This window comes from Phyllostomus discolor, chromosome 2 (genome assembly GCF_004126475.2).
Source record: "Phyllostomus discolor isolate MPI-MPIP mPhyDis1 chromosome 2, mPhyDis1.pri.v3, whole genome shotgun sequence".
NCBI lineage: Eukaryota > Metazoa > Chordata > Mammalia > Chiroptera > Phyllostomidae > Phyllostomus > Phyllostomus discolor.
This window is the reverse complement of record NC_040904.2, coordinates 52,375,830-52,400,209: the sequence shown is the minus strand read 5'-3', so window position 1 is coordinate 52,400,209 and position 24,380 is coordinate 52,375,830. Positions and strand designations below refer to the sequence as shown.

The 24,380-nt window shown below is 48.5% G+C and overlaps 1 protein-coding gene and 1 long non-coding RNA gene across 4 annotated transcripts; one reads left to right on the top strand and one right to left on the bottom strand.

Moving 5' to 3' along the window:
• Window positions 1-15,889: 15,889 nt before the first annotated feature.
• On the bottom strand, window positions 15,890-18,414 carry HES1 (hes family bHLH transcription factor 1). Its single transcript, XM_028504946.2, has 4 exons — window positions 18,059-18,414; window positions 17,787-17,882; window positions 17,461-17,548; window positions 15,890-16,812 (listed from the first exon to the last, which is right to left on the bottom strand). Exons 1-4 carry the CDS (start codon window positions 18,164-18,166, stop codon window positions 16,262-16,264), a joined length of 843 nt encoding a protein of 280 aa, XP_028360747.1. The 5' UTR covers window positions 18,167-18,414; the 3' UTR covers window positions 15,890-16,261.
• A 307-nt stretch (window positions 18,415-18,721) lies between these two features.
• Window positions 18,722-23,984, top strand: LOC114490717. Of its 3 annotated transcripts, XR_004901321.1 has the most exons (4): window positions 18,722-19,605; window positions 20,668-21,054; window positions 23,295-23,372; window positions 23,761-23,984. It is a non-coding gene; the product is annotated as an uncharacterized LOC114490717 (long non-coding RNA). The 3 variants fall into 3 exon arrangements; XR_004901319.1 differs by lacking the exon at window positions 18,722-19,605 and having other exon boundaries at window positions 19,612-21,054; XR_004901320.1 differs by lacking the exons at window positions 18,722-19,605; window positions 20,668-21,054 and adding an exon at window positions 21,061-22,000.
• The last annotated feature ends 396 nt before the right edge of the window (window positions 23,985-24,380 follow it).

The following is a 24,380-nucleotide window of genomic DNA, read 5'->3' as shown; positions in this document are numbered from 1 at the left end:
TTAAAGTCAAGCCAAATCGAGTTGGTAGACAAGATCTAGGGAATGGGGACTCCAGCTGGAACAAGCTCGTGAACCCCTTGACTTTTAATATTAATTTTCAGAGATGCAAGCACAAGCTTCCTTCAATAACAAGTTATGACTCAATTCACTCCCAGTCAAACTCTGGAGTTAATCTCTCACATCCGTAAATAGTCAGGAGCAGCTGTGTGACAGCCACCGGCATGTGGCCATGGCGTGAATTTTGTTTTGATGGCTCTTTTGGAATGGGGTCTGCAAAAATTACATATTCAGTTACTTAAGTGTTTCAACCAAGGGGAAAAAAGGAAAATCATGGAGAATGGCTTTCAACCATACTTCAAAATTGGTGGTGAAGATGCTCTTACAAGGTCATAACCAAAGTCAAGGAGGATTTTAAGAGATCCCCAGCCTGCACTTGTTATATCTCATGGTGTTTCTCATAATTTCAAGTGATGTCATAGGTTTTCAAAATACAATTAAGTATACTTTAGCTTAAAATTTTACACACACACATGCACACACACAACATGGATGATGCTGGATTGTGTACAGCTGCCATGCACCACTTTTGCCAAGAGCTGGCTGTGAGATGAGAACAAACAAATCAAGCGGCAAGCAGGCAACTCATACCCAAATGTTGCAGGTCACTGGTATTGCTTTTAAAAGAACAAAAATTTTACAAAATAAAAACTATCAAATGAAAAATAGAAAACACTTTTATACAGAGAAGAAAACTGCTGTTAAAGGAAAATGATAAACAGAAACAGATCCTGAAAGCTTCTGATGTTTCACTATAATTAACTCATGGTGCTTAAGGATATTTTGGGAAATAAAATAACATTACTTTTGTAAGTCACTGGGACAGGGTGGGGAAGTGGACCAAGCTGGGACCTGGATTTTCATTGTATTATATAAAGGGGTTTGTGGGAAAGAAGGCTAAAAGGAGGAGTGAGGCTATTTTTAGGAGTGGTCCTGTAGGCCTTCCAAAGGAGTCTGAACTTCAGGGGGCAGAGGACCTATGGACGATTGGAAGGGGAGAAGGGAGAAGATGGAAGCAATGCTTTAGCGGAACACATCATCAGTAGCCTGGTGGAGAGAGATTGGTGGAGTTAGAGCAAAGGCAGAAAGACCAATTCAGAGGACATAGGTAGGAATAACTGCTGTGCAAAATAATGAAGACATTTGAGCGGGGGTGAAGGTGATGGGATAGACGTGGCAGTGCTTAGATAGAATTATGTAAGCTCTTGGTGGGTGATGATGGCAGGTCAGTATGGGGGGAAGACAGAAATGAAAGTTGGCTCTGAGGATGATGATCATTAGACCCTCCAGGGCCGCTCGTGCCTGTACGGTAGCCACTGGCCACAGGTGTCTGCTGAGCACTTGTCGTGTGGCCAGTCTGAACTGAGATGTGCTGGAAGTATCATATATATATTTTAAAGATTTAGCACTGAAAAAGAATAAAATATCCCATTAATAATTTTACAGATGGAGTACATGTTAAAGTAATATTTTAGATATACTGGGTTAAATAAAATATTAAAATTAATTCTGGTCCCTGTTAAAGGTGAGATCATATGGCACTTGTCTTTCACTGCCTGGCTTATTTCACTTAGCATAATGCTCTCCAGCTCCATCCACGCTGTCCCAAAAGGGTAGGAGCTCCTTCTTTCTCTCTGCTGCGTAGAATTCCACTGTGTAACAGGAACTTAATCAACAAAACAAACAAACAAACAAAATATAAGGAAAGACACTGAAATAGAGAACAGGCTGACAGTGACCAGAGGGGAGAGGGGAGGGAATTTCAGGGAAAAAGGGTGAAGGGTTTGCAGGAACAAGTATAAAGGACACATGGACAATAACAAGGCGGGGGATGTAGAAACAGGAGGGAGGTGGGGAGGGCTGAGGGGGTGGGCTGGGATGGGAGGAAAAGGCAGAAAACTATACTTGAACAACAATTAAAAACAAAAACAAAAAAATTAATTTTGGTCATAACTATTTATTTTTGCTTCAAAAATGTGGCTACTAGAAAATTAAAAATTGCATACATTGCCTGCATTTGATTTCTAGTGGGCAGCACGGCTCCAGTGGCTTCTAAGTTCCTCGCCATGACCATCAAAGCCCTGTGTGGTCTGACCTCTGCCAGCCTTTCTGGCCTCATCGTGGGCCACACCCGCCTTGGTCAGCATGTTTCAGGCACGCTGGCCTTTCTGTCCCTCCAGCATGCCAGTGCTCTTTCCTGCCTCATGGGACTGGCCTTGGCTGTGCCCCTGCCTGTAATGTTCTCCACTGAGAGCCTGAGTCGTTGGATCCTTCCACCATTCACGTGTCATCCATACAGATGTCATCTTCTCAAGAAGACTTTCATTGCTCTATTTCATTTTCCTCAGAACACTTCATCAGCATAGAGATCACCTTGTATTTTTTTTATTTAGTGTTTTATTGTCTATCTCTTCCTGCCTATAATTTAAGCTTTGAAAAACAGAGGCCCTATTTTATTTTCTTTCATGTCATCAGTGCCTAGCCCTGTGCTTAGCACATAATGGGTATATAATATGTGATGAAAGAATGAATGGAGAAATACATAAACACTGAGAAGTAGAAGGTTTGAGGAGTGTCTCAATTGTTAACTGCTATATAACAAACCATCCCCAAACTTAGTGGATTGAGAATCGAAATCAGCTAGCCCCGCACTCAGCCTGGACGTGATAACATAAACTATATGTTATTGCTTATATTAACATGGCTTTGTGCTATTTCTCTGTCTTCATTAGCAGAACTTTAATAGTCTTCTACCTTCATTAGTATGACTTTATTTATTTAGGAATCTCCTACCCAGGAAAATGGTTTGACTGTTCACTAAAGGAACTTCTCATCAATTCTTTAATGGGAAATGTCAACAGTTTGTGCTCTAAGATTCTTTGAATTCCTCACCTGGAAATCCCTTGCCTTGCTGTTTCCACCAATCTTGGATTGTTACATGGTGATTCTTGTCCCATTTGAATAACATCTCTCTAATGAAACATGGCCTTAAACCAAGCTTCTAGTTACAAATAAATTCTGACCTCATCTTCCCCACTTGGAGACACTGACAAAGCTTTGCCACATGGTGTTCTCCCTTACCACAGTAAGCAATACACTCAGCTTTGTCTCATCAACAGGTTGTGTTGGTTTTATTTAGAAGCCAGCTTGATAGCCTTAAAATAATAGCCATTCTATTATCTCTCCTCATTCTGTGCATTGACTGGGCTCAGCTGGGCAGCTCTTCTGCTCCATGTGCCACTGGCTATGCTGCAGTGGTCTTGGGACTCCACCAGCTGCAACACCCAGATGGCTCCCTCTCGTGGCTGGTACCTTGGTGGTGATGGCTGGAGGGCTGGGCTCAGCTGGGATGCTGTGATGGCAGGGCCTCTCTCTGCGTAGTCTTGAGGCCTCCCCCTATTGATGTGGGTGCTACTTCCACCCCACCCCCGGTCCCTCCATCAGTGTAGCTGACTTCTTACGTGGTAACTCAGGTCTCCCTAATGTACAAAAGCAGGGGCTGCCAGCCCTTCTTGAGGCCCAGGCTTAGAACTTGCACAGGGGCACCTCTGTTGCTTTCAGTTCATTCAAACAGTCACAGGGTCACACCAGAATCAAAGGAAAAGGGAAAACTCTACCTCTTCACTATGGAAATGGCAACAAACTTACCTTCATCTTAATCTACCAGAGAACCGAATTCAGAGTCTTAGACATTCGTTAGCCATCATGATTGGGGAAGAGTGTGGTCAGGCAGGGCCAAGAAGAAGGGGAGCCTTCTCCTCAGCCCTCAGGCTGAAGCCCTGGGGCTGACCTCAATCCTGCTGCATGAGCCAAGGAGCCAGCAGTGTTTTCTGAGCAGCCACAATATGCCAGGCCGGCCCTTGATTGATCTTCGCAGAGAAAAGCCTCAGATTGCCTCTGTGCCAGTCTAGCTGTGAAAGACCCAGCAAAGACACTCAGGACTCAGGAACATGATAATTAAACGCTGAGCCAACCTGTACCAAGTATTGGCATAGCCGACATTCAGAAAAGAAATATTTTCTCTAAGCTATTGTCAAAGACTCATTTTTTAAAATATAAACATTTCAGCTAGAAAAGTAGCATAACCACTTTACAGAGTATTTGGAAAATGGGAAAAGGGGGGAAGAAAGCCCACCCATAGTCTCCTTCAACACAGCCTCTCTGACAGTTGTGGTATGTTTCCTCCCAGGCTAATTCTGTGAGTGGGCGTTGTCGGGGTACCTGGAAAACTGCTAAGGAATGGGTGGCTTTTGGGGGGTAGCAATCAGTGCTTACTCACAGAGTTATAGAGAGAATTTCCCAGTCTTTTGTGAAGGGATGCAGTTGGGAGAAATGGACTCGGTCAGGACTTTTCCTGGGTCTTCTGTTCATCAGACCGACATGCCCAGGCTGGGTAAGTGTGGCATGAGTGGTGTCCAGGCTCTCTGTGGAGGGCAGGCCTCAGTGACGCCCTGGTGGGGCAAGCAGGTGCACTGGGATCTGGGGCGATGCCTAGAGGGAGGAAAAGGGGAGGTGCAACATGCCCGACAGATTTGTGTACTTGACTACTTATTCAATAGAACTTCATTGAGTGCCTACTGTGTGCCAGGCATTGTAAAGGTCCTGAGGATCCAGTGTGGCCACGAAGGAAAGCTCACCATCCATGGGATGAGCAGACCAATGGGGGCTAGACCAATGGCGGCACAGGAAATAGTGAGAACACCACAGAAATGTTCAGAGGGAAGAGGCTGGGGCAAGGCTCCTGGGGAGGTAGAGTGGGAGGTGAGAGTTGACAGCTGTTAACCAAATGGACTGGAGAGGGTGCTGGGGACAGGGCAAGTTTTTTCAGGTGGAAGAAACAGTAAATACAAAGCTGAGATATGTGGGGGAAAAGGAAGAATTGAAGCAGATGAAGTTCTAGACTGGACATTCGAAGCCTGGGGTTCTAGTCCTGGTTTAGGCCCTGGCGACATCCCCGTGGGTTCCTGAGATGACTGCCTTCCGCACTTTCCCTCCTCCGTGGTCCATACACTGTGGCCCCCACTTGACTGTGAGCCCCTTGAGGGCTTTTCACACTTTGCTGATAGGGAATGAACAAGCTAATGGGAAGCTCACCACTGCCCTAGACTCCCATGTCTTCGGTGGGGCAACAAAGGGGCTGACTTAGTACTCTCTGAATTAGCATCTACCTCAGATCTTTAAAGTACTTTGTGAACTGTACAGAAGTTTTTAGTAATTGTATTCATCACAAAAACAGTTGCAAATGGCACTGGCCCTATTTATGGCCCTGGGCCCCACAGCTGGCCACTTATAACATGGCCCAGGCCGGCCAGAGGTAACATTTGCCACCTCCACTGACTAGGCCTGCAAAATCAGGTGGGGTCCCTGCTTTCTTTGACTTGCTAGCTCTAAGAGTCTCCTCTTCAGTGAGGCCTTCCCTGACCACCAGTTCTGAATTAGACCCTGGCCCTACTTCAGTCCTGTCCTATCACGGTGCCCTATCTCACTTTCTTTATAGTGTTTACCTTAAGCGGACATTCTGTCCTTCATTTATTTCTTCTATTTTCTTCTCCATGGTTGGAACATGTACTCCCTGAGAGCTGAGACCTTGCCTGTCCTGTTTGTTGGACAAACCCTGGTGCCTGGAACAGTGTCTGGCCCAGAGTAGGCACTGCATTAACCTCTAGTGAGTGATTGACCAGCCAGCCTGCGCTGGGAGCTGTTTTGTGGGTCTGTGGTCCACGCTGATACAGAATACCCCTTACTTCCGGTGCCGTGTCCTGAGCTGTAGGTAACCCGAACATACGGTAACATCTCTTCTAAAGAAACCCTCAGGTAATAAATGGTTCTTTTGGTTTATCACAAAATTGGAATGCAAGACACCAGCAGTCACAGGCAGGAAAGAAAAGCCCGTATAAATTATATCTGGAAAATCCATAACCGGTTACAGAGACCGTACTGAATTCATTGCAAATAGCCACGCCATATTGGTGGCTTTGCTGGTGTGCCCGTCCTACAGCTGGTGCTTTGGAACCACTTGCTACAGTCTCACATACTTGTACCCACTGGCTTCTTTGGGTCACAGTGGGACTCATTCACCTATTGAAGGACCACTCTTTTTCAAAGCAGCCATGGAATTAAGATCTTCAAAACCTGATACTTTTCTTAATTCTTAAGATTTATTTTCCCATTCTCACTACATAATTTGTGATTCTGAAATATTCTTGGTAATTCCTTTGTGCTGATGATCATTAATCTTTATGTTTAAAAAAAAAAAAAGCTTGCCTTCCATTGCTTTAATTCCTATGCCACTGGGAGACAAGAGGAAGGGAAGTCCCCGCAGTTCTCAGGCCCTGAGAGATTTTATTTATGAGAGTTAAAGCCACAAAGCAGTGGTGAGGAGAACAGATTTCAGCTGCTCCCAATTGGTTCTGGTTGTATATGCAGCACAAGTGCAGGGCCCATGGAGACTGAATCTAGGCTTATTTGCCCCGGGCAGTTGGCAGGGAAGGCCAATCAGATTGATAGGCTTTAGGGAGGTGGGCGCAGGCCTGTCCAGTTCCACAGAGAATGAGGGAAGCATGGTACCACAGCCAGAACATGTCAGTTCCAGAGACTCACCCCGGCCACCTTCCAGCTGTCCCCTTGGCCCAACCACCCACATACACACTTTGAGACCAATTATCCTTGTTTGCCACGAGGATAACAATTATTTGGGGCTCAAATGAGATGATGCTTATGAAGGCATTTTATGAACCTTAAGATTTTATTCAAATGCCAGTTGTTATTTTTATTAATATCTTCCTTCTTACTATACTGGTAATATATCTAGCTTCCTGAATGACTTCTGGATGGCAGGCACTGTGCCACGTGTTGGGAACACAGAAAGCATACATCACTTTTGCTGCCCGAACTTGCACAGTCTGGGTTGGGGAAGACAGGTTGACAGTCACTATGCTCCAGGCTCATCAGTGCTGTGTCACGTGCCTCAGGAGGGCTCAAGAGGGCTAGGCAGAGATCAGAGCAGGGAACTGAAGACATCAGGATGGGCTCCTGGAAGCAGGTGACCTGATCAGTGTTCTGAAAGACACATAATGCGGGGAGGGGAGTGTCTCTGGAAGAAGCGGAGGAGGGACACTTCCAGCATGGGGACAGCGTGTGGGAAGGGGTAGACTTGAGGTAGAGCATGGAGGGCTCTGGCACGGGAGCAGCTCTGCATGTGGATGGAACATGGATGGGATGTGGTTTCCTCATAAAGAATAAGGCAGGAGGCAAGGCCAGAAGCAAACTGCACCGTGTTTCTCCCGTTTGGGAGGTAACAGGAAACCTTCAGCAGTTTCCTCACAGAGGCATGCTTGTTTCGATGCGTGACCGGAGCACAGCTGATAGAAGAGAAGGCAGCGAGGCGGAAGGCAAGGAGGTCAGTCTGGAGAAGGTGAAAGCAAAAACTCGCAACTCCTGCAGAGAGGCAATGGCGATGCGGGTTGAGAGTCAGAAGACAGGGAAGCCTGGTAGTTTCTGGTGATCCGTGAGATTGCAAGGACCAGACTGGTGGTAGGGTTGAGAAAGGCACACTGAGCCTGGGAAACAGGGGTAGGGTACCTCATAGAGATGGGGACCAGGGTCATGAGTTGAGTTTGAAATACACTGACTTGCCTGCAGAAATGTCCTCTGGGCATCTGGGTCCATGGTTTGGGGCTCAGGAAACAATTCTGGATTGAAGACACCAGATTTACTGGTGTTTTCCATGATGATGACGATCACTGCCATGGGTGGCTGTGTGCTGAGAGAAAAAGGACATATAGAATTTCAGGGGCCATGACTTAATGGAATAGGTAGAAGGAAAGAATCCACGATGATGTTGAAAAGTTGCCAGAGAGGTTGGAAGAAATCAGGAGAAGGAGATACCACAGAGGCTAAGGAAGGAAGAAATTTCAAGGATGGGGTTTGCACATGGTCGAAATCTCACACATGTCGGCAGGGGAAAAGACAGGAAGGTAATCATCCAGCTTGTTCACTGAGTGGCCCTGGCCAGAGCACATCAGTGGAGAGGTGGACACAGAAGCCTTGCCTCAAGGGCAGGCGTCGGAGAGGCGAGGCAGCATGGGCTGTGAACAAGATTTCAGGAGTCCTCGGTGAGAAGGCGGCGGCCAAGTTGCAGGTAGAGAGAGAGAGGTATAGAGTTGGAGGTGTCTTTCAAAAATTGTAGAGAAATAAATGTGTTTATATGCTGAAGGAAAAAGTAGAAAAGGTAAGACATGTTGAAAATTCAGGACTAAAAGCAGATGTTTTGTGGGCTACTGCCCTGATTGAGCACTGTCCCGGGGAAAGGAGAGAAAGAGCCAGGTAAGCTGAGGGGAGAAGTCAGAAGATGACAAGGACCAAAAAGCTAATGAGTGGGACAGCTGGATGGCCTGGGGACAGGCTTTTACTGGAGGAAGGAGAAGCCCTGTTGTAGCAAGGGTGTGCGGAGGCAGACATGTCCTCATGCTCCAGCCCCCTGCCACACTCCCTGGTCCATGGTCCCATGCCCCCAGGCCCAGGTACACACCCCAGCTCATGGTACCTCACCCAGGCACTCACATTCCCCACACCCCTATAACTGTTCACCACCTTACTCGCACATAGGAAGGGGAAATTCAACAGTCCTCGATCCAGCGGGCTCAAAAGAAAAGCAGAACCAGGCAATGAGGGGGTTCATACGGACGCTGCAGGTAGAGCGGCATTTATTTAAAACAGAACAAGTTTCCACAGAGTCCAGTTAAAAGTCTCAGGAGGGACCCATCAGATTAGGGAAAGCACAGAGCGGAGATCTGGACCTGTGGCTAGAGGTTTTATGTTAAACAAGAAAACGTGGCTTTTTAAAAATTAAGTTGAATTCAGCCCGGTGTCAGTTTAGCAACTGATTGCTATATCTCAACACAATTGATTGTTTAAAATTCAACTCCTATTTTTAAGCCAGGGTGTGTGTGTAAATGTGATGATAGCCTTAGGTCTTTGATATGGGAGCTATGCAAATACTTAAGGCAAGAACAACACTTTAAGTTATTCTTTTTGAATTGCTCCCATCCCAGCCTCGAACTGTTTCAAAATGTCTCTTCTTTGGATGGATACTCTCTGTTTTGGACTTAAAATGAAATCTCAAGGAGATCACACTAAAGTAGTTTTAGGAATTCTCTGCATGACCATGTATTACGTTCCCTCTCCAATCCAGGCCACCCCATCTTGCCCCTCTCCCCAACTCCAAAACAAGAAAACAAAAATCACACAAATAAGTCTTTGGTTTTGGGGTTCTTTAGAGACTTGCTCTCCCCTGCAAGGCATTCATGGCCAATTCCATAGTTACTTTGTTTTATAGAGTTTTAAGGGAAATATCTATTGGATCCTAGAAGATTCTACTTGCATGAAAATAATCATATGGGTCCTGATTACGGAACAGAAGACAGGAAACAATACCTGTGTCCTGAAGGGTATTTGTTCTTCACAAATCTGGGGAGTTTTATATCCCATCCCGGATCCTAGATATCTACTGGGTATTCTCTAAAATGAAGAAATGCCTTAAGCACTTTTATACTTACTTTTACTCCTAAATGTCACATATGGCAGTTGCTTCTGAAACTGATTTGACATGGCCTTTGCCTTCTCCTGGCCCTGTCAAGGAATAATATGCCTGTTTTACATTTTGATGCCTTAGAGACAAATTTTATAGCTCAGGGAAAAACTGATAGAGGAGAACTGTGTAGCAGAAACTATGAAGTTAAGGTGGTGGTATTTGTCAATATCAGTAGTTTTTCTCTAGACTGCATTTTTTAAAAATAAACTGGATTCATAAGTTTCAGGTCCCACATTGATGACTAAACCAGTAAAGTTAGCTAAGCATGAAACCAGATCACATTTGTGAATAATAAAATAGTAAGTTACAAATAGTGTTCCTGAACATCACCGTCATTAAGTGATACTTGCAAGTCTAAGGGGAAAAATGCATTGATCCCTGCCTGACTAAAGACAAATTACAATTGAAAATATATCCAGACATAAGAAGAACAGTGACAGTAAAGTCTTACTTGTAACTCAGATTAAGATTATTTACTTGGACTGCAATTATGGCTCCTCTTATTCTTACTATAAAGAAAGATTTATAATATAAATAATATGGCAAGAGCCATGTTTAACCTGCTTAAGAAAAATACATTCTTTAAGTGAATTTAATGCATTAGTTTTACAAGAGCAAGTGCTTTTGTGAACTGTGAATTCAGACCCACTACAAGTATTTGCAAAGTTTAGTGCTTTTCCTGTTGGATATTTAAAATTTAGAGTTCTCACTAATTCAGACTGACATTCTTATTTAACCAGACTAATTCAGCAAGTGTACCAGTGGAAAAACTCTAGCCAGTTGGGGAAATATGTTTCCTCAGTGGAACAAGTCCTGGTAGCCAACACATCACATTCTCTTTTCAGGAAAGAAGTGGTCAAATACATGGGGTTGGGCAGGGGGGAGACATTTTTCAGTATGAAGAGGGAAAGTGATAGTATTTTTCACTCTTGTTATTCTGTTTTCCAAATAAGATAACAAGATAGTACAGCAAAGGATAGGGTCTTAGTAGCAGATTTGTGAGCAAATCCTGTCAGACGCAGGCTTCCTTGGATGTGCCACACAGTGAGCACAGTTCTCATTCACATGGTAGGTCTCCAAGAATCGAATGTGTTGCCCTGGCTGGTGTGGTTCAGTAGACTGAGTGCCAACCTGAGGACTGGAAGGTTGCTGGTTCGATTCCCAGTCAGGACACATGCCTGGGTTGCCAGCCAGGTCCCCAGTTGGGGGAATGTGAGAGGCAACCAATTGTTGTTTTTCTCATGCATTGATGTCTCTCTCCTTTTCTTTCTCCCTCCTTTCTCCTCTCTCTAAAAATAAATAAATAAAATCTTTAAAAAAAAAGAATCTAATGTGTAACCTGTTTTCCTACAACAGTGGAACTACAATGTCTATGGTTCAGGTCTGTTTCCACATCTTGAACTGCAGATGAAAATACTTGGCTAAAAAAGCATTCCAGGACTTGGTTGAAAGTTTTGAAATATGCCTGATATAGGTTCTTACAGCCACAGAGCACGTGTAAAACTGTGAGGCACACAGAAGCATGCTGAGCAAAGAGAATCACTGACTGTGGAGTTGAAAAGGACTTCCAGTCTAGCCTTCTCACTGTGTCAGAGACATATGAGGACTTGCTCAGCGTTTCACAGGTAGTGGCCAATTTGCAACCAGGATTTTGTGACTCTGGTTGAGTTCCTTGACCACATCAAGGTGACCATGCTGACTCAGAAAATATTAGCATTATAAGATGATTAATTTTGAAATTAACACATTGATAATAACTTTTCTCAGGTGAAATTTGACTATTTACTGTCCCAGCAATTTCTGTGGTTACAAAAATTCACAAAGATTCATTATAATTTGGGGGATAAAAGTTACCTGTTTATGATGTGTGACCTTCTTTTGTACTATCATACACACCACACTACTTACTCTTGTATGGCACTTAACAAAGAGTAGTTCCTTTTCTATTTTTTTTAACTGGTCTTTCCTGCCTACTAGACTGAGCTTTACAGCTACAGAGATTCTGCCTTTCTTCTCCCTTATTCCCGTAGTACTTGGTTCAATAATTATTGAATGAATACATGAAATTCAGATACTAAGGAAGAAGCGGCGATGCTTTCACATGAGGCCTGGTGCAAGCAGATCCTGAAATGACCCGGCAAAGACCAGGGCTGGCTTTCTTGTTTGATGAACAAACTTCTCCATGGTTGTTTAGAAATCATAACAGCTGACATGTATTGAGGGCTTACGTGCCAAGAACCATTCTTTTTATTTTCATAATGCTTTTTTTTCTTTATGAGCATTTACCCATTTCATCCTCACTACCCTATGAAATACAACCCACAGAGCCCTAAGTTCCAAGTGTGCCACAGAGTTACAAAGCTGAGGTCCAGAGAAGTGAAGTAATTTGCCTTGGTTTTACAACCTAAGCGATCAGAAGCCATATCACGTGCTTTTAACCCCTGGGCTGTATTGCACAAAGCCAAGTTACCCTTCTCTTTCTGATCTCTAAGCCATTTTATGTATTTGAAATTTGAAATATAACAATCACAGGTGAACTTCCTAAAATTTCCCCAAACTGGACCTATTTGCATATTCCTTCACCTTCCCATTCCTATCTCTTCCGGTTGAGCTCATCTTTCGCCTCTCGGCTTCAAGTGCCAGCTCTGAAAAACTTACCTGGTTTCCTCTCAAATCAGAGTTAATCTCTGTTCTGAGGTGCTCTTTGTTTAAACTTCACCTTTGGCACTTACCACGTCGTGCATGAGTCACTTGAGTATTTCCCCAGCTAAACTGAGGGCTCTGTGAAGGCAGGGGCTGTGTAGGAATGACTGGCTGTGTCGGGGCTTGCTGGGCACCTAGTAGGTGCTCAGGTTTTGAGAAATGAGGTTCTTGATTTGAGGCGTCCAGAGCGGCTGTCTGGTGACGCTATTTTGGGATGACTCTGTGGGCTGGGATGCCCTTGTCCTGGCCCCCACCCTCCCTGCCTACTCCCGCCCTGGCTTGGCCTAAGCCCTGGCAGCGGTCTGCAGGCCGCGAGGGCCTCTGGTGCTCTGACCCTGGCCTCGGCCCAGTTTCCCGGCTTCTAAATGCGGCCCGGAGCTACCGGGAGAACTGGAAAAACACTGGCAGGCCGCCCCACCCCCAGGCCCTGGCGGGGCCGGGCGGCCGCATTTCTGCGGCTCGGGCCTGCTGCTTGGGAGGCGCTGGGGCCTGGGGCGGGGGAAGCGGGGGAGGCGGTCGGGCGCGGGCGGCTGCCTGCCTGTCAGCGGGAGCGGGCGCGGGCTCGTGTGTCAGCGGCTCCCTCCTCCCTCCTCCCCCCGCCGTCGCCCGCCCGCCCGCCCGCCGGGCCTCCCGGCCTCCCGCCGCCGCCGCCGCCCGCTCCCCCCGCGGCCTGGCAGGCTGCCGGCTGCACAGGCGGGGGTTCGCGCCGTTCTCACGACCTCTCAGGTTGCCTGAGCTCATCTGGGAGCTATTCATTTCCTGCCAGAAAGCAGCCGGGCCTGCTAAGCAAACCACCTTGGCCGCAGGGCCGCCGGGGCTGGCCCGGCGTGGCCGCCCTGGCCTGCTCCCGCCCGGGCCGCGGGCCCCGGCGGCCTCCCTGGAACCCCCGGGCCGCCCCGGCGGGCGCGCGGCGGGGGTAGCTGGGCCGCCCATCTGGTTGCACTTAGGAGCCGGGGAGGAAGCTAGCAGCGAGTTGTTACCGGCCAAGGGGTGTGGGAAAAGTTAATTGACTTTAATGACAGGTTTCCCGGGACGGTGGTGACGCTGAGGGGGTCCAGCTTTAACCCCTGGATCCCCACCGCAGAAACACGGGGGGTGGGATCGGGAGCGAGGAGGGGGCGCACCTCCGAGTCGCGCTTACTCGCCATTTAGGGAAGATCCCCTTCTGGACTGAGGGGAACCCCTCTTCCAGTTCAGCGCTTTTCCTGTCCCGATGCCGGGGACTAAGGGGGCCGAAGCCCCGGAGGGTCTCCATTGAGAGGCTAATGCGAGAGGCGACGGAAGCCCGCGGCCCACCCGCAGACGCCGGGCGAATTGTGCTTTATCTTCAGGAGCCATAGGCACTGCCGGGGGCGAGGGAGAGGGGCTGCTGGGTGTGTCCCGAGGCAGTATAATTAGGCCAGGTCCGAGGGATCTGGGTGAGGGTGCGGCAGGGTTGAAGTCGTCTTTGAAGCTTTACCTCTCCCCCAGCTAATTACTCCAGAAACAGCCTGGGTGCAGGAGGGCACAAAGACTTAGAAATAAACCCACTCATTTTACAGATGTAGAATTGTCCCCGAGAAGGGAAATGACTCATTCAAAGTGACACAGTGAGTTTAGTGGCATAGGTGGCACTAGAGCCCGGAAAATCCCCATTTGGGGCCCAGGGTCTCCCTTTCCCCCATATTTTACGGAAACAAATGTCTAGTAATCTAAACCTATATGTCAGGAAAGAAGACCACTGTTAAACTAACAGTTATTTTCTAATGAACAAATGTTTACTTCTTTTCCTTAAATTTATTACTCCGTCCCTAAGATATCTGTGTGCTGTAGATACTAACAAAAATTCACTTTTTCTCTGCACAGGGAAAGACAAAGAGACTTAAAGTTAGTGTAGAGATTGCACTGGCATGTGTGTGAATTTTTAAGAATATAAATGTACTTATATAAAGATGAGACTTGATGTCTCCATTATTGCTGCCAGGACAGTTAAGGCCTTCTAGAGGGGACAGGATAGATTTACCAAATGAAGTATTTGAGCTTGGGTTGGGAGTCTTAATAGAACAATTGTTATTATGTTTGTGTTTAAACAGGGGAAATTTTGCAAAACTATGATAAAGAAGGGTGTGTATGTGTATTTCTTCAGGAGGAGGGTGTGTTGGACTCCCTTCACACACACAAAATGAGGCAACTAGGAGCCAAATTTGAAAAGGTATCTTTTAAACCTCTCTCTGCGTTTGAAGCTGGACGGAAGGCACCTGAGTAGAAAACCAAGTGCTGTGTGCTAGATGATTCCTGTGATAGAGCTGCTGCTCTCCACACTGGCCTGTGGGAAAGGCCAGATCAGGCAGGGGAGAGGTAATGCTTTTGAAACAAGACAGAAAATCGTTGGCTTTATCTTTGTTAGGAAGGCTTCAAAGATTGATCTCTCCCGCCTCATCCTTCTCCTCCCAGAAGCCGTTCTAAAGGAAGGGGGTGGGGGAGTGAGAGGAGGCCGGCGGGAGGGGCCTGGCAGGGAGGAGGACTGGCCGGCGGTGAGGGAGGAGGGCGCGCCGGCCAGACCCACAGCGCGGCTGATGTGTCTGGTCTCGTAGGGCTCGTGGTTTTCATTTCCCCAACACCTGGATGCAGTCAAACACCTGGCCAAATCTGACAAAATCTGACAAGCCTTTGTGATGGGATTTGGAAGAAATTCCCTGCAGATCCTGGCACAGTTTAAAGCTGTCCGCTTTGAGTTAGGACTTGTTAAGGAGGGTTATGTGAGCTGAAACCCGAGACAAGCCTTTTGCTCCTATCTGGAGCCCACATCTTGCCTGGAAATGGGGCATGACCAAGGGAAGGGGTCGCTTGCTGTTTGTATTAAAAGGGGGAAGATGGCCTGTGTGCCTGCCAGCTCGGCCCCCACATGCTTTCTCTATTAGAGCCAAGCACAGAAACTTATCAAAAACATATTTCTCGTGTTAATCATCTGGACTCTGGCTCCACATGGGAGTCTAACTAGCTGTCCCTTGGCAGAAGGAATCTGTTGACCTTCTCAGCTTGACTGAAGAAGGCGCAGAGAGGCAAGTCAAACTTTTGGATGCCGGGACAAGGGAATGTCTAGCTGAACCTGTATTGGCTAATTAAAGGAAGGCTCTAACCCTTGAAGGTTGGAGGCTGTAGCAGTTAAGTGTTTTTACTTCAGATGCTTATGATCTACCCCAGGGGAGTAATGCTCAGGAGCCTCCCTTAATGTGAACTGGGCAATGGTACCAGATCCTGTAGCTTCAAGAAGTCAGTCCCATTCAACCTTCCTCAGAAGGAGCAAGCACACTGAATGACCTACCCACCTGTAACTAAATGTTTGAAATCCTTTCAAAGATTTACCACAAATTGATCAGAGAAGCCATATCAGATGGGTTCTTGCAAATTAAATGGAATATAGTTCATGGTGAAATGATTTTTAAAAAATGTTCTTTGAATAACAAGAGCCAACTCCTGAATTCTCGGATTACATGTAATTCAAATTCTGCCAAGAACGTTTTTATATATTCTGAAATAATCAGTTTTAAGACATAAAAGCATTCACTTCTTTCTTTTATTATATTTTCTCAAATAAACTTCCCCAAAGGAAGATATTTTAAGAGCATTTTCAAACATCTTTGGCGTCACATAAAAAAGAAATCTCGTGTAAAAAACGAAATGTCATCTGAACTTTTATAATACAAAGGCGCAATCCAATATGAACATATAAAATATATACAAATATAGTGCATGGTCAGTCACTTAATACAGCTCTCTACAAAAAAGTAACTTTTTAGAAATTAAAAAAAACCAAAGTAACCACTTAATCACAAGTCCTCTTCTCTCCCAGAGTCCAAGTTCCTGTTTAGTGTCACGAGGGAAGAGAGAGGGGTTTGGGGACTTTGGGGGAGGGGTATCCTGAGCCCCTCAGTTCCGCCAGGGCCTCCACATGGAGTCCGCTGTGAGCGAAGGGCCGCTGGAAGGCGACACTGCGTTGGGTCCCACGGAGGTCCCGCTGTTGCTGGTGTAAACTGGGATGACGGGGCCACTGTGAGCGAAGGCCCCGTTGGGGATGAGGAAGGCAAACTGGCCGTCAGGAGCCGGCACCACCTGGAAGCCACCGAACACCTTAGCCGCCTCTCCAGCCGGGCTGCCCAGCTTGCAGGGCGCGCCGCCGGGAGGGGGCGCCGCGCCCCCGGGTATGGGCACCAACGGTGGCGGCGGCGCGAACGGCGCGTGCTGCGGACCGCCGGGTCCTGGCGGGGGCGGTGGCGGCGCCTGCAAGACCGGGTGCGGCTGCCCGGGGTAGGTCATGGCGTTGATCTGGGTCATGCAGTTGGCCAGGTGGCCAAGCAGCCGCGTGCGCACCTCGGTGTTAACGCCCTCGCACGTGGACAGGAAGCGGGTCACCTCGTTCATGCACTCGCTGAAACCCGCGCGGTACTTCCCCAGAACGCTCGGGTCTGTGCTTAGCGCGGCTGCAGGCCAGAAGGAGACAGACGGGTCAAAGAAAGGCCCCGGCCCGGAGGCCACCGCCTCCGCCTTGGGAGGTCCCCGCGGCGCGCCTCCCTCGCCACTGGGACGCAGAGCTACCTCCGACTAGGACGGGTGGGTTTATTAAAACTGTGCACTAGTCTACACTACCTCGGTGACTTAAGTCAAGGCGCTCCCTCTCTCCGTTCCCAGTCGCTCGCTTTAAACCGACCTCAGCCCTAGATGTGCACCCCCCAGAGCGTGCGATGTGACCTTGGGTAATGCCCTTCCCCGATATACGAACCTCACTTCCCCTTCTGTTCATGAGGGAGGAGGGAGTGCTAAACCAGAAGACCCTCAGGCTCTACGTGGTTCAAAACCGCCACAGTTCTAAGTCCTATGCCCCCACCCGCTTTCCCCACTGCCAAACTGCCCGCCGCCCTCGCCGCTGCAACCACTCTCCCTCCCTTTCCGGAACAGTAACAACTTGGAGTTGTGGCTATAAATAAGCCCCAGACCGTGGGAACGTAAGCGTGAGCCAAGGCTGTAAAATGTAGCTGAATGCCTCTCACAACCACGGGCGGAAGTCTGGAAGAAATCACCGCCGGGCGAGAGGGACGCCCGCTGAGGGGGACGCGGCAAGCTGCCCTCACCCGTCATCTGTGCCCGCTGCAGGTTCCGGAGGTGCTTCACTGTCATTTCCAGAATGTCTGCTTTCTCCAGTTTGGAATGCCGCGAGCTCTGCATAGAAGAGGCAAGAAAGGCCAGTGAGACGCCTGCCAGCAGCCTCAGAGTGCTGGGGGTCCCTCCCATGGCGCCGACCTCCCCCGACCCCAGCTAAAGCGGACCGACGACTCTCCCTCCTCAGACTACGTAGTGCTGGCGGGGAAGATCCACCGAAGAGGGGATTTCATTCTTCATACCTGAGAAATAATATTTCACTTTTTGAATTAAAAACAAAGCAGCATTGTCCACTTACATCTTTCTTAAGAGCATCCAAAATCAGTGTTTTCAGCTGGCTCAGGCTTTCATTTATTCTTGCTCTTCGTCTCTTTTCCATGATAGGCTTTGACGACTGTAAAGAAATTAAAAAATAATAAGAGACCCGAGTTTCCACGGGACCTGCCATTTCACCCTCGGGGATTTTTAGAGATAAAGGATTCCCCCCCCCCCCGCCCCGTCCCCCGCCCCACCGCCGCAACCCCGGCTTAATTTGCTGGGGCTGCAGAGAGATACAGGTACTGCCCTTACCTTTCTGTGCTCAGATGCTGTCTTTGGTTTATCCGGTGTCGTGTTGACACTGGCTGGAGTAGCAGCCACCGGGGACGAGGAATTTTTCTCCATTATATCAGCTGGCATTTTGTTGGTTTTTTTTAATCCCTAGAGAATTTTATTTTTGAAGTCCTTCAAACAAAAAAATTGTTTTATGTCCCTTTTACTAGAGACTGTCACAAAACTACTGAGCAAGTGCTGACGGTTTATTATAATATCTTATGGCTACTTGGTGATCGTAGCGCTATTCCAGGACCAAGGAGAGAGGTAGATAGGGGATTCCGCTGTTATCAGCACCAGCTCCGGATCCTGTGTGATCCCCAGGCCCTGGCGGCCTCTATATATATCTGGGACTGCACGCGAACGGCTCGTGTGAAACTTCCCAAACTTTCTTTCCCACAGTAACTTTCAGCCAATAGGAGGAGGAGACACGCGGCACCGCTCGTGGACCGCGCCCCCCCATTGGCCGCCAGGCACAAGGCCTGGCGGCCAATGGCGCGCGCCTGAGCCCGGGGCACCGGAGGCTACAACGTCAATCAAAAGGATTTTAACCCTTTGGTATTATCCCTGCTGGGCTTTGGTTTAGGCAGGATTTTTTTCCGCATTGATTTTGCTCTAGTCCAGTTTATTTCTTTGGGGGCTAGGGCCTTTGCTCGTTATTTCCTTTCAGATGTGTAATAGAGCTAGAGCTGCTTTGACGCTCGTAAGTTCATTTGAAAATATTTTTAAAGGGTTTAGAAAGACAGAGCTAAAAGATTATACTTGCAATAGTTAAAAGAACAGGAGGAACGTGTGCAAGGGTGTGAATTACCGAAACATGTAAGTTATTTCCCGCTCAGACTATACATTGGAGGGGGGATATTGAAAGTGATCACGCAGGAAAAGGACAAAAAAAATTTTTTTGTATGCAGAAAAGGAAAAAAAAATGTCTTCGCCTTATATTTGCAGGTTGTTCAGAGCAAGTTGGTTTTTAGTCCTGCCCCTCATTCCTCTTCAGGAGTTAGGGCTTGGACCCCCCTCCCCTTCCATCTGCTTCCCCAGGAAATAATCAGAATAATTTCCAACTGGGCAGAAAGAAAATAGAATTTCAAATGAAAGGTGAACAAGTGGGACTTGGATGGCAATGCCTCAAGGACGCAAGCCCGTTCTCGCCACCCTTTCCCTTTCCACCCGCAGGCTCTCTGTTCTGTGACACTTAGAGGTGGCAAGTCACGCGGCAGCCTCTTCCCTCATTCTCGCCCCGCGAGCGGCGGGTGCAGCCTCGGCACCCGACGAGCGCGGGCCCTTTAAGAGCTACACCAGCCGAGCTGCAGTTTGACATCAGCCGGCCGGCGAGGGCGCGCCTGGAGCCGGAGCACGTGCCAGGATGTTTTATTGCCGCCGCGGCTGCGGCCGGGCCGGGAGGATGTGTGTGTGCGTGCGTGTGTGAGTGTGTGTGAGCGCGCCCCGGGGGCAGGGAGGAGGGGGGCGGCGGCGGGCGGCAGAGCGCGGGGGCTGGTTCCTGGTCCCCGGGAGAAGCCAAGAAGGTAAATAGCAGCTGCTGTGCTTGAGCCTGGGAAAACTCCGCCCCCTGCCCCTGGCCCGGGCTCATTGGCGCGCGCTGCGTGTGGGGTGTGGGGTGTGTGTGTATGTGCGTGTGTCCGGGGGGGCCTCCTCCTCCTCCTCTTCCAGCCCCCGCCGGGCCAGGAATCCGAGGGGGTGGCGGGCTGGGAGCGGAGCCCCGGCGCTTACCACCCCTCATCCCCTCCTTCCCCCGCCAAGGTCAGCCCTTCCGGGCGGGGAGCGCACGACCCAGGGTGGAGAGTGGGGAATTATTCCAACCCCCACTCCACCCCAGATTTCAGGCTTGGGGTTTTAACTCGACCGAAAGCCTCACTAGCGGCAGCCCGGGGTGGGGGGTGGGTAGGGGCCTTCTTGTTTGCTCCTTGCCCCGGCCAGTCCTCCTTCCTTCCCCCCGCGGGGCCCCCGGCGCCCGCCGCGGTCACGAGATGCCTGACCGCACTTAGGAAGCGGCCGGGTCAGCCTCCAGCCTCAACTTGGCGACTGCGGTTAAAGCGGCTTCGCGCCACCCGCCTCTTCCCGGGGTCTAGGGCAGCCGGGCAGCTCCCCCTCACTGCACCCGGGAGGCCGCCGGCGGGCGGCAGGGAGGAGGCGGGCGGCGCGGGCGGCTGCGTGCTGCCGGCTGGCCCAGCCGCGCGCCGGGAGGAGCCGCCGCCGCCGCCGGGTGCCACGTGGCGGGCGCCGGGCCGGGAGCGCCAGGGCTCTGGCGGCGGCCTCCCTGGGGGATTTGCCGCGCAGGGCGGGCGACGCACACTGCCCCGGCCGGCCAGCCGGCCGCCGCCGCCGCTCTTCCTCCCTCCAGCTCTCTTGCCCGGGTCGCCTACCCTCTCCACCCTTCCCGCCTCAGGGAGCTCGGCACACTGCTGAGGGGCAGCCCAGGCATTTCGTTTGATGTCGCCCCTTCCTCCTCCCTTTCCCCCTCCCTAAGCTTGGAGGCTGCTGAAGGCCTGGCACACATTTCTCAGACACTTCATTCCTTCCTTCCTCCCAGTTCCCCACTGAGATAATGTTGTAAATGATTTCACCAGATCTCCTCCCGGATGAGATTCAGTGGTTCCTGATTCTGGGTGACCTTGTGCAAGCCGCCCTTTTTCTTTCGTTACGAAACGCCACACTATGCCAGACTATGTTAAACTCTGGGATTACCACGTTGAGAGATACAGTGGCAGCCTACAAGGAGTTTCCAGTCAACTCTGACGGCAAACAGACCCTGATTTTCTGATTGATGACTACGTATTCCTCTCCTATTCCCTTCTCTCAGGGCTTAGATGATGATGTCCAGAGAGATCAGGAGAAATCTAAAGAAAACACTGAAGCATACCTGTATGGGCAACAATTGGCCTACTTGGTGAATACAGTGATCAGTAAGATAGTTATTGCCCTCAGGAAGCCCACAGACTAGAGATGCTATACTCGTAAGTGCAGCTAACATCTATCTCTGGTATCTTCTAGGTTCAATAGAGACAGTTATGTGTCCGGATAGAATTAAAATGCTGGGAAGGTTTAGGGTAATTAAATTACTCATAAGTTGGGATACCCTAGAAAACTTCCTGGAGGAAGTTGTCCGTGCTTTGTATCTTACAAAAATAGGGTTTGAGGCATTGGAAATGTCAAGGAGCTGGGGACCATGAGAGTACCTATGGCCTTAACGGTGTAGACTGTGGAACTTGAGGTTCTCATTCAGGGACATGATTTGGAGACCAGGGTGTGTGGCTGGCAGGAGTATAAGAAGGAACTGAAGGAGGAGGCTTGAAGCCATGTCACAAGATTCTTAGACATTTTGCTAAAGAACTTTGGACTTAACTTTAGACAATGGAGAGCTATGAAATGCTCTTGAGCAGAGAAGGGATACTAGAGTTGTGTAGAAGGATGGCTCTGGCAAAAACGTGGAGAGTGAGTTGCAGGGTTTGGAGTCAGCCTACTTACGAGGTTCAAGCCTGTAAAGGAGGTTCCTAAGTGCCAGGTGTAGGCTAATACCCGGAAGCACCTGCCCAGAACCAGCTCACGTGGGCATTGACTGCACATTGTCCAATGATCCAAGTTCAGCAGAAACCTGCTTATTCTTTCATGCAATGTATCTCCACAACTTGGAGTCCAAAGAATTGTTGTGACTGATCATATTTACCTTCCAAGTCTCATTTACACCTTCCAGGACAGCCCTGAAGTCTGCAGCCAAATCTTAGCTCATTGCAGGCTTCATTTACTCACTCTTGCCCCTTGGGTTCCTCTCTGGGAGTGTGTGTGTGTGTGTGTGTGTGTCTGTGTGTGTGTGTTAACACACTGAGTGGGCCGTACTCTATCATGTTCTGAAGAGACGATGAGCAACGCCTCCTTTGTTGACCTGCAGCCTGGGCCAGTGGGGTAGGACTTTTCTTTCTTATTTTAAACAGATGGAAAAGTGGTGATGACAGAATATTGTCTGTTGCTTTTGAAAATAGTGGAGTTTTCTTGTGTGTTTAAAATCCTCTTGGTGAAAGGTGATGAGCCTATGAAGTTACTCTCCATTCTGCCATGCAGACTTTGCAAGGTTCTCGGAATGCTTCTGCTTAGCATCTGACTTTTAAAAACAGCCTAAATACTCTGACCCAGATTCTTCCAAGGAACTAAACTCTTCCCAGGGAAGCATGTTAACCTTTTCCAGGTTGCCCCCAAATCTATGAGAGACAGACAGTTCCTCCAGTAAGCTCTGCTGTGGCATTGACTGCTGCCTGCTCTTGGGCCCTAATTAACTAGCTGGGTATGCCACCCTCTGTTCTTCTAGCCTCTAGCCCAGGAGCCTTTTTTGGGGGGGGGGGGTTCTGACTTGGTCATCTCCTTAGGATTTGGCACCTTGATGGTGTGTGGAGAATGTTGAATATAGTCAGGGTCTTGTGCCTACAGCAGCCTCCGTCAGTCAGATAGTTAATCAGCAACTCATTTATGGCCACTTTAGGAGTGCTTAGGCTGGTAGATTGAGCAAATAATTCACACATACACATTTTTAGATAGACAGAGGGGTCAGTCAAGTAACCAAAAATTTGCTATGAATTTGTGTCTGGGCCAAACAAACAAAAAACAACCCAGGAAGTTGCTGGCCCTCCACCCTAACCATTTAAAAAGAAAGTTGCTTTGCAAATGTGCTTGCAGACTAAATGGGCATTGAAAATAACACCAAGTTGACACTCTCTCCACCCCTTCTCAAATGGAGAACTAAGCTCCTAAACTGAAGAATAGACTTTTGGATTTGGAAGGCTCCTCTTATATGGGAGCAGCTTTTATTTTTCAGTCATCCTCCTTTCTCGCTTAAAGCAAAGAGAAAATTGAACCCTGTTCTTTAGCGGTCATTTCTTTGATCCCACTGCAAGACCAGCCACACACCAGGTGTGGTTTCCACTGTATCATGCCCAGTAAGTTTTCTCCTTCCCCATTCTGCCCCCCAAAAGGAGGATTCTCTCTGTCTTATTGCTTCACCTGTTTGCTTTAAACTATAAAATAAATAATGCATCTGTAGTGAGAGTTCCCTTTGTCTTGAGGTATTGGAATGGTTTGCAGGTTTGGTTTAAAGCTACAGAAAGGAGAGAGAGCAAGAGGAGGAGAAAAAAAGGTATTTTGCCTGAGGACTTGAAGCTTTTTTTTTCCCCCTTTTCCTCCGCTTGACTGACTTTCTCACACTCAGATTCCCTGCAGCCTGCCAGAGACGTGGTCTCTGCCCTGCCAAGAACTATCCTGGGAGAGCTATTGAAAGAGCCCTTGAGTAAGTACACACTGGGCGGATTTTCTCCTCCCCTCGGTACCTGCTCCGCACCTGTACCCGGGAGCAGTCCCACACATATCACCTGATCGCAGCCCTTTCACAGGCCGTGAGAAAAATAAAGTCCCGAATAGAAAAGAGATGTTTGTCGTCTCTCCAGGGCTGCAGCCGGCTCCTTGTAGTCAGAGTGCCCAGAAACAGCACGTTTCAGGCCGGTTGTGCTCCCGGCTTTGCCTGCGCGCGTGCCGAGCCGGTGGGTGGGGGCACCCCAAAGAGGAGGGAAGCACGAGATCACCTTCTTAATGACTGCCTCTGTGCCTTCGTTTTCTGGCACCTGCCTGACTGGTAGTTTTATGATCCTTTACTAGAATTATTATTGTTGTTCTTCTAGATAAGAGTCCATATATGTTCATCACAGCAGAATTCATAACTGAGACTTCCCACCTGAAGGTCCATGGATGAACTCCTGGAGAGCCTATAAAGCTCATGGAATGGAATTCAAAATGTGTCTCTTTGAATACTTTTTGAAAGAATGAACAAATGAGTTATTTTTTTTCCTGAAGAGAAGGTCCATAGCTTTCAACAAGAGTTTCAAAGCATTTTGTGACCCCAAAAGATTGAGGGGACTGAGCCAGGCAGTCTCTACTGACAAGGGGGTTCTGAGCTTCAGAGAGGGCAAAGGTCTGGCTCAAGGGTCTACAGCACCTTAAACCAGAAGCCAGCTGGGGCTCTTTCCATCACACCACAGCACTGTGGTCCCAGGTAAGATTAGACTAGGGTTTATAGAGCTGTCACCACCAAAACCTGGATGAAAATAGACATGTTAATAAAGACACTTTAAATTTCCAAAACTCTTTTTTTGTCTTTAAATTCTGTGGTACTGTAGCTGCTCTGTACCCAGTTTTTGGGTGGCAAAAAGGATAAACAAGAAAACCAAATGTCTAGGGAGAGAAGAGGATTCCCTGGAATTTGGAACAAGAGTCCTATTTGCCAGGCAGAGGCATTACAAAG

Excerpts from the sequence above, each read along its gene's own strand:
- HES1 (XM_028504946.2), bottom strand. The coding sequence starts at position 18,166 with ATGCCAGCTGATATAATGGAGAAAAATTCCTCGTCCCCGGTGGCTGCT. Across the intron at positions 17,549-17,786 it reads TGGATGCTCTTAAGAAAGAT|AGCTCGCGGCATTCCAAACT; the intron begins GTAAGTGGACAA and ends TCTTCTATGCAG. Across the intron at positions 16,813-17,460 it reads GCAGCGGGCACAGATGACGG|CCGCGCTAAGCACAGACCCG; the intron begins GTGAGGGCAGCT and ends TCTGGCCTGCAG.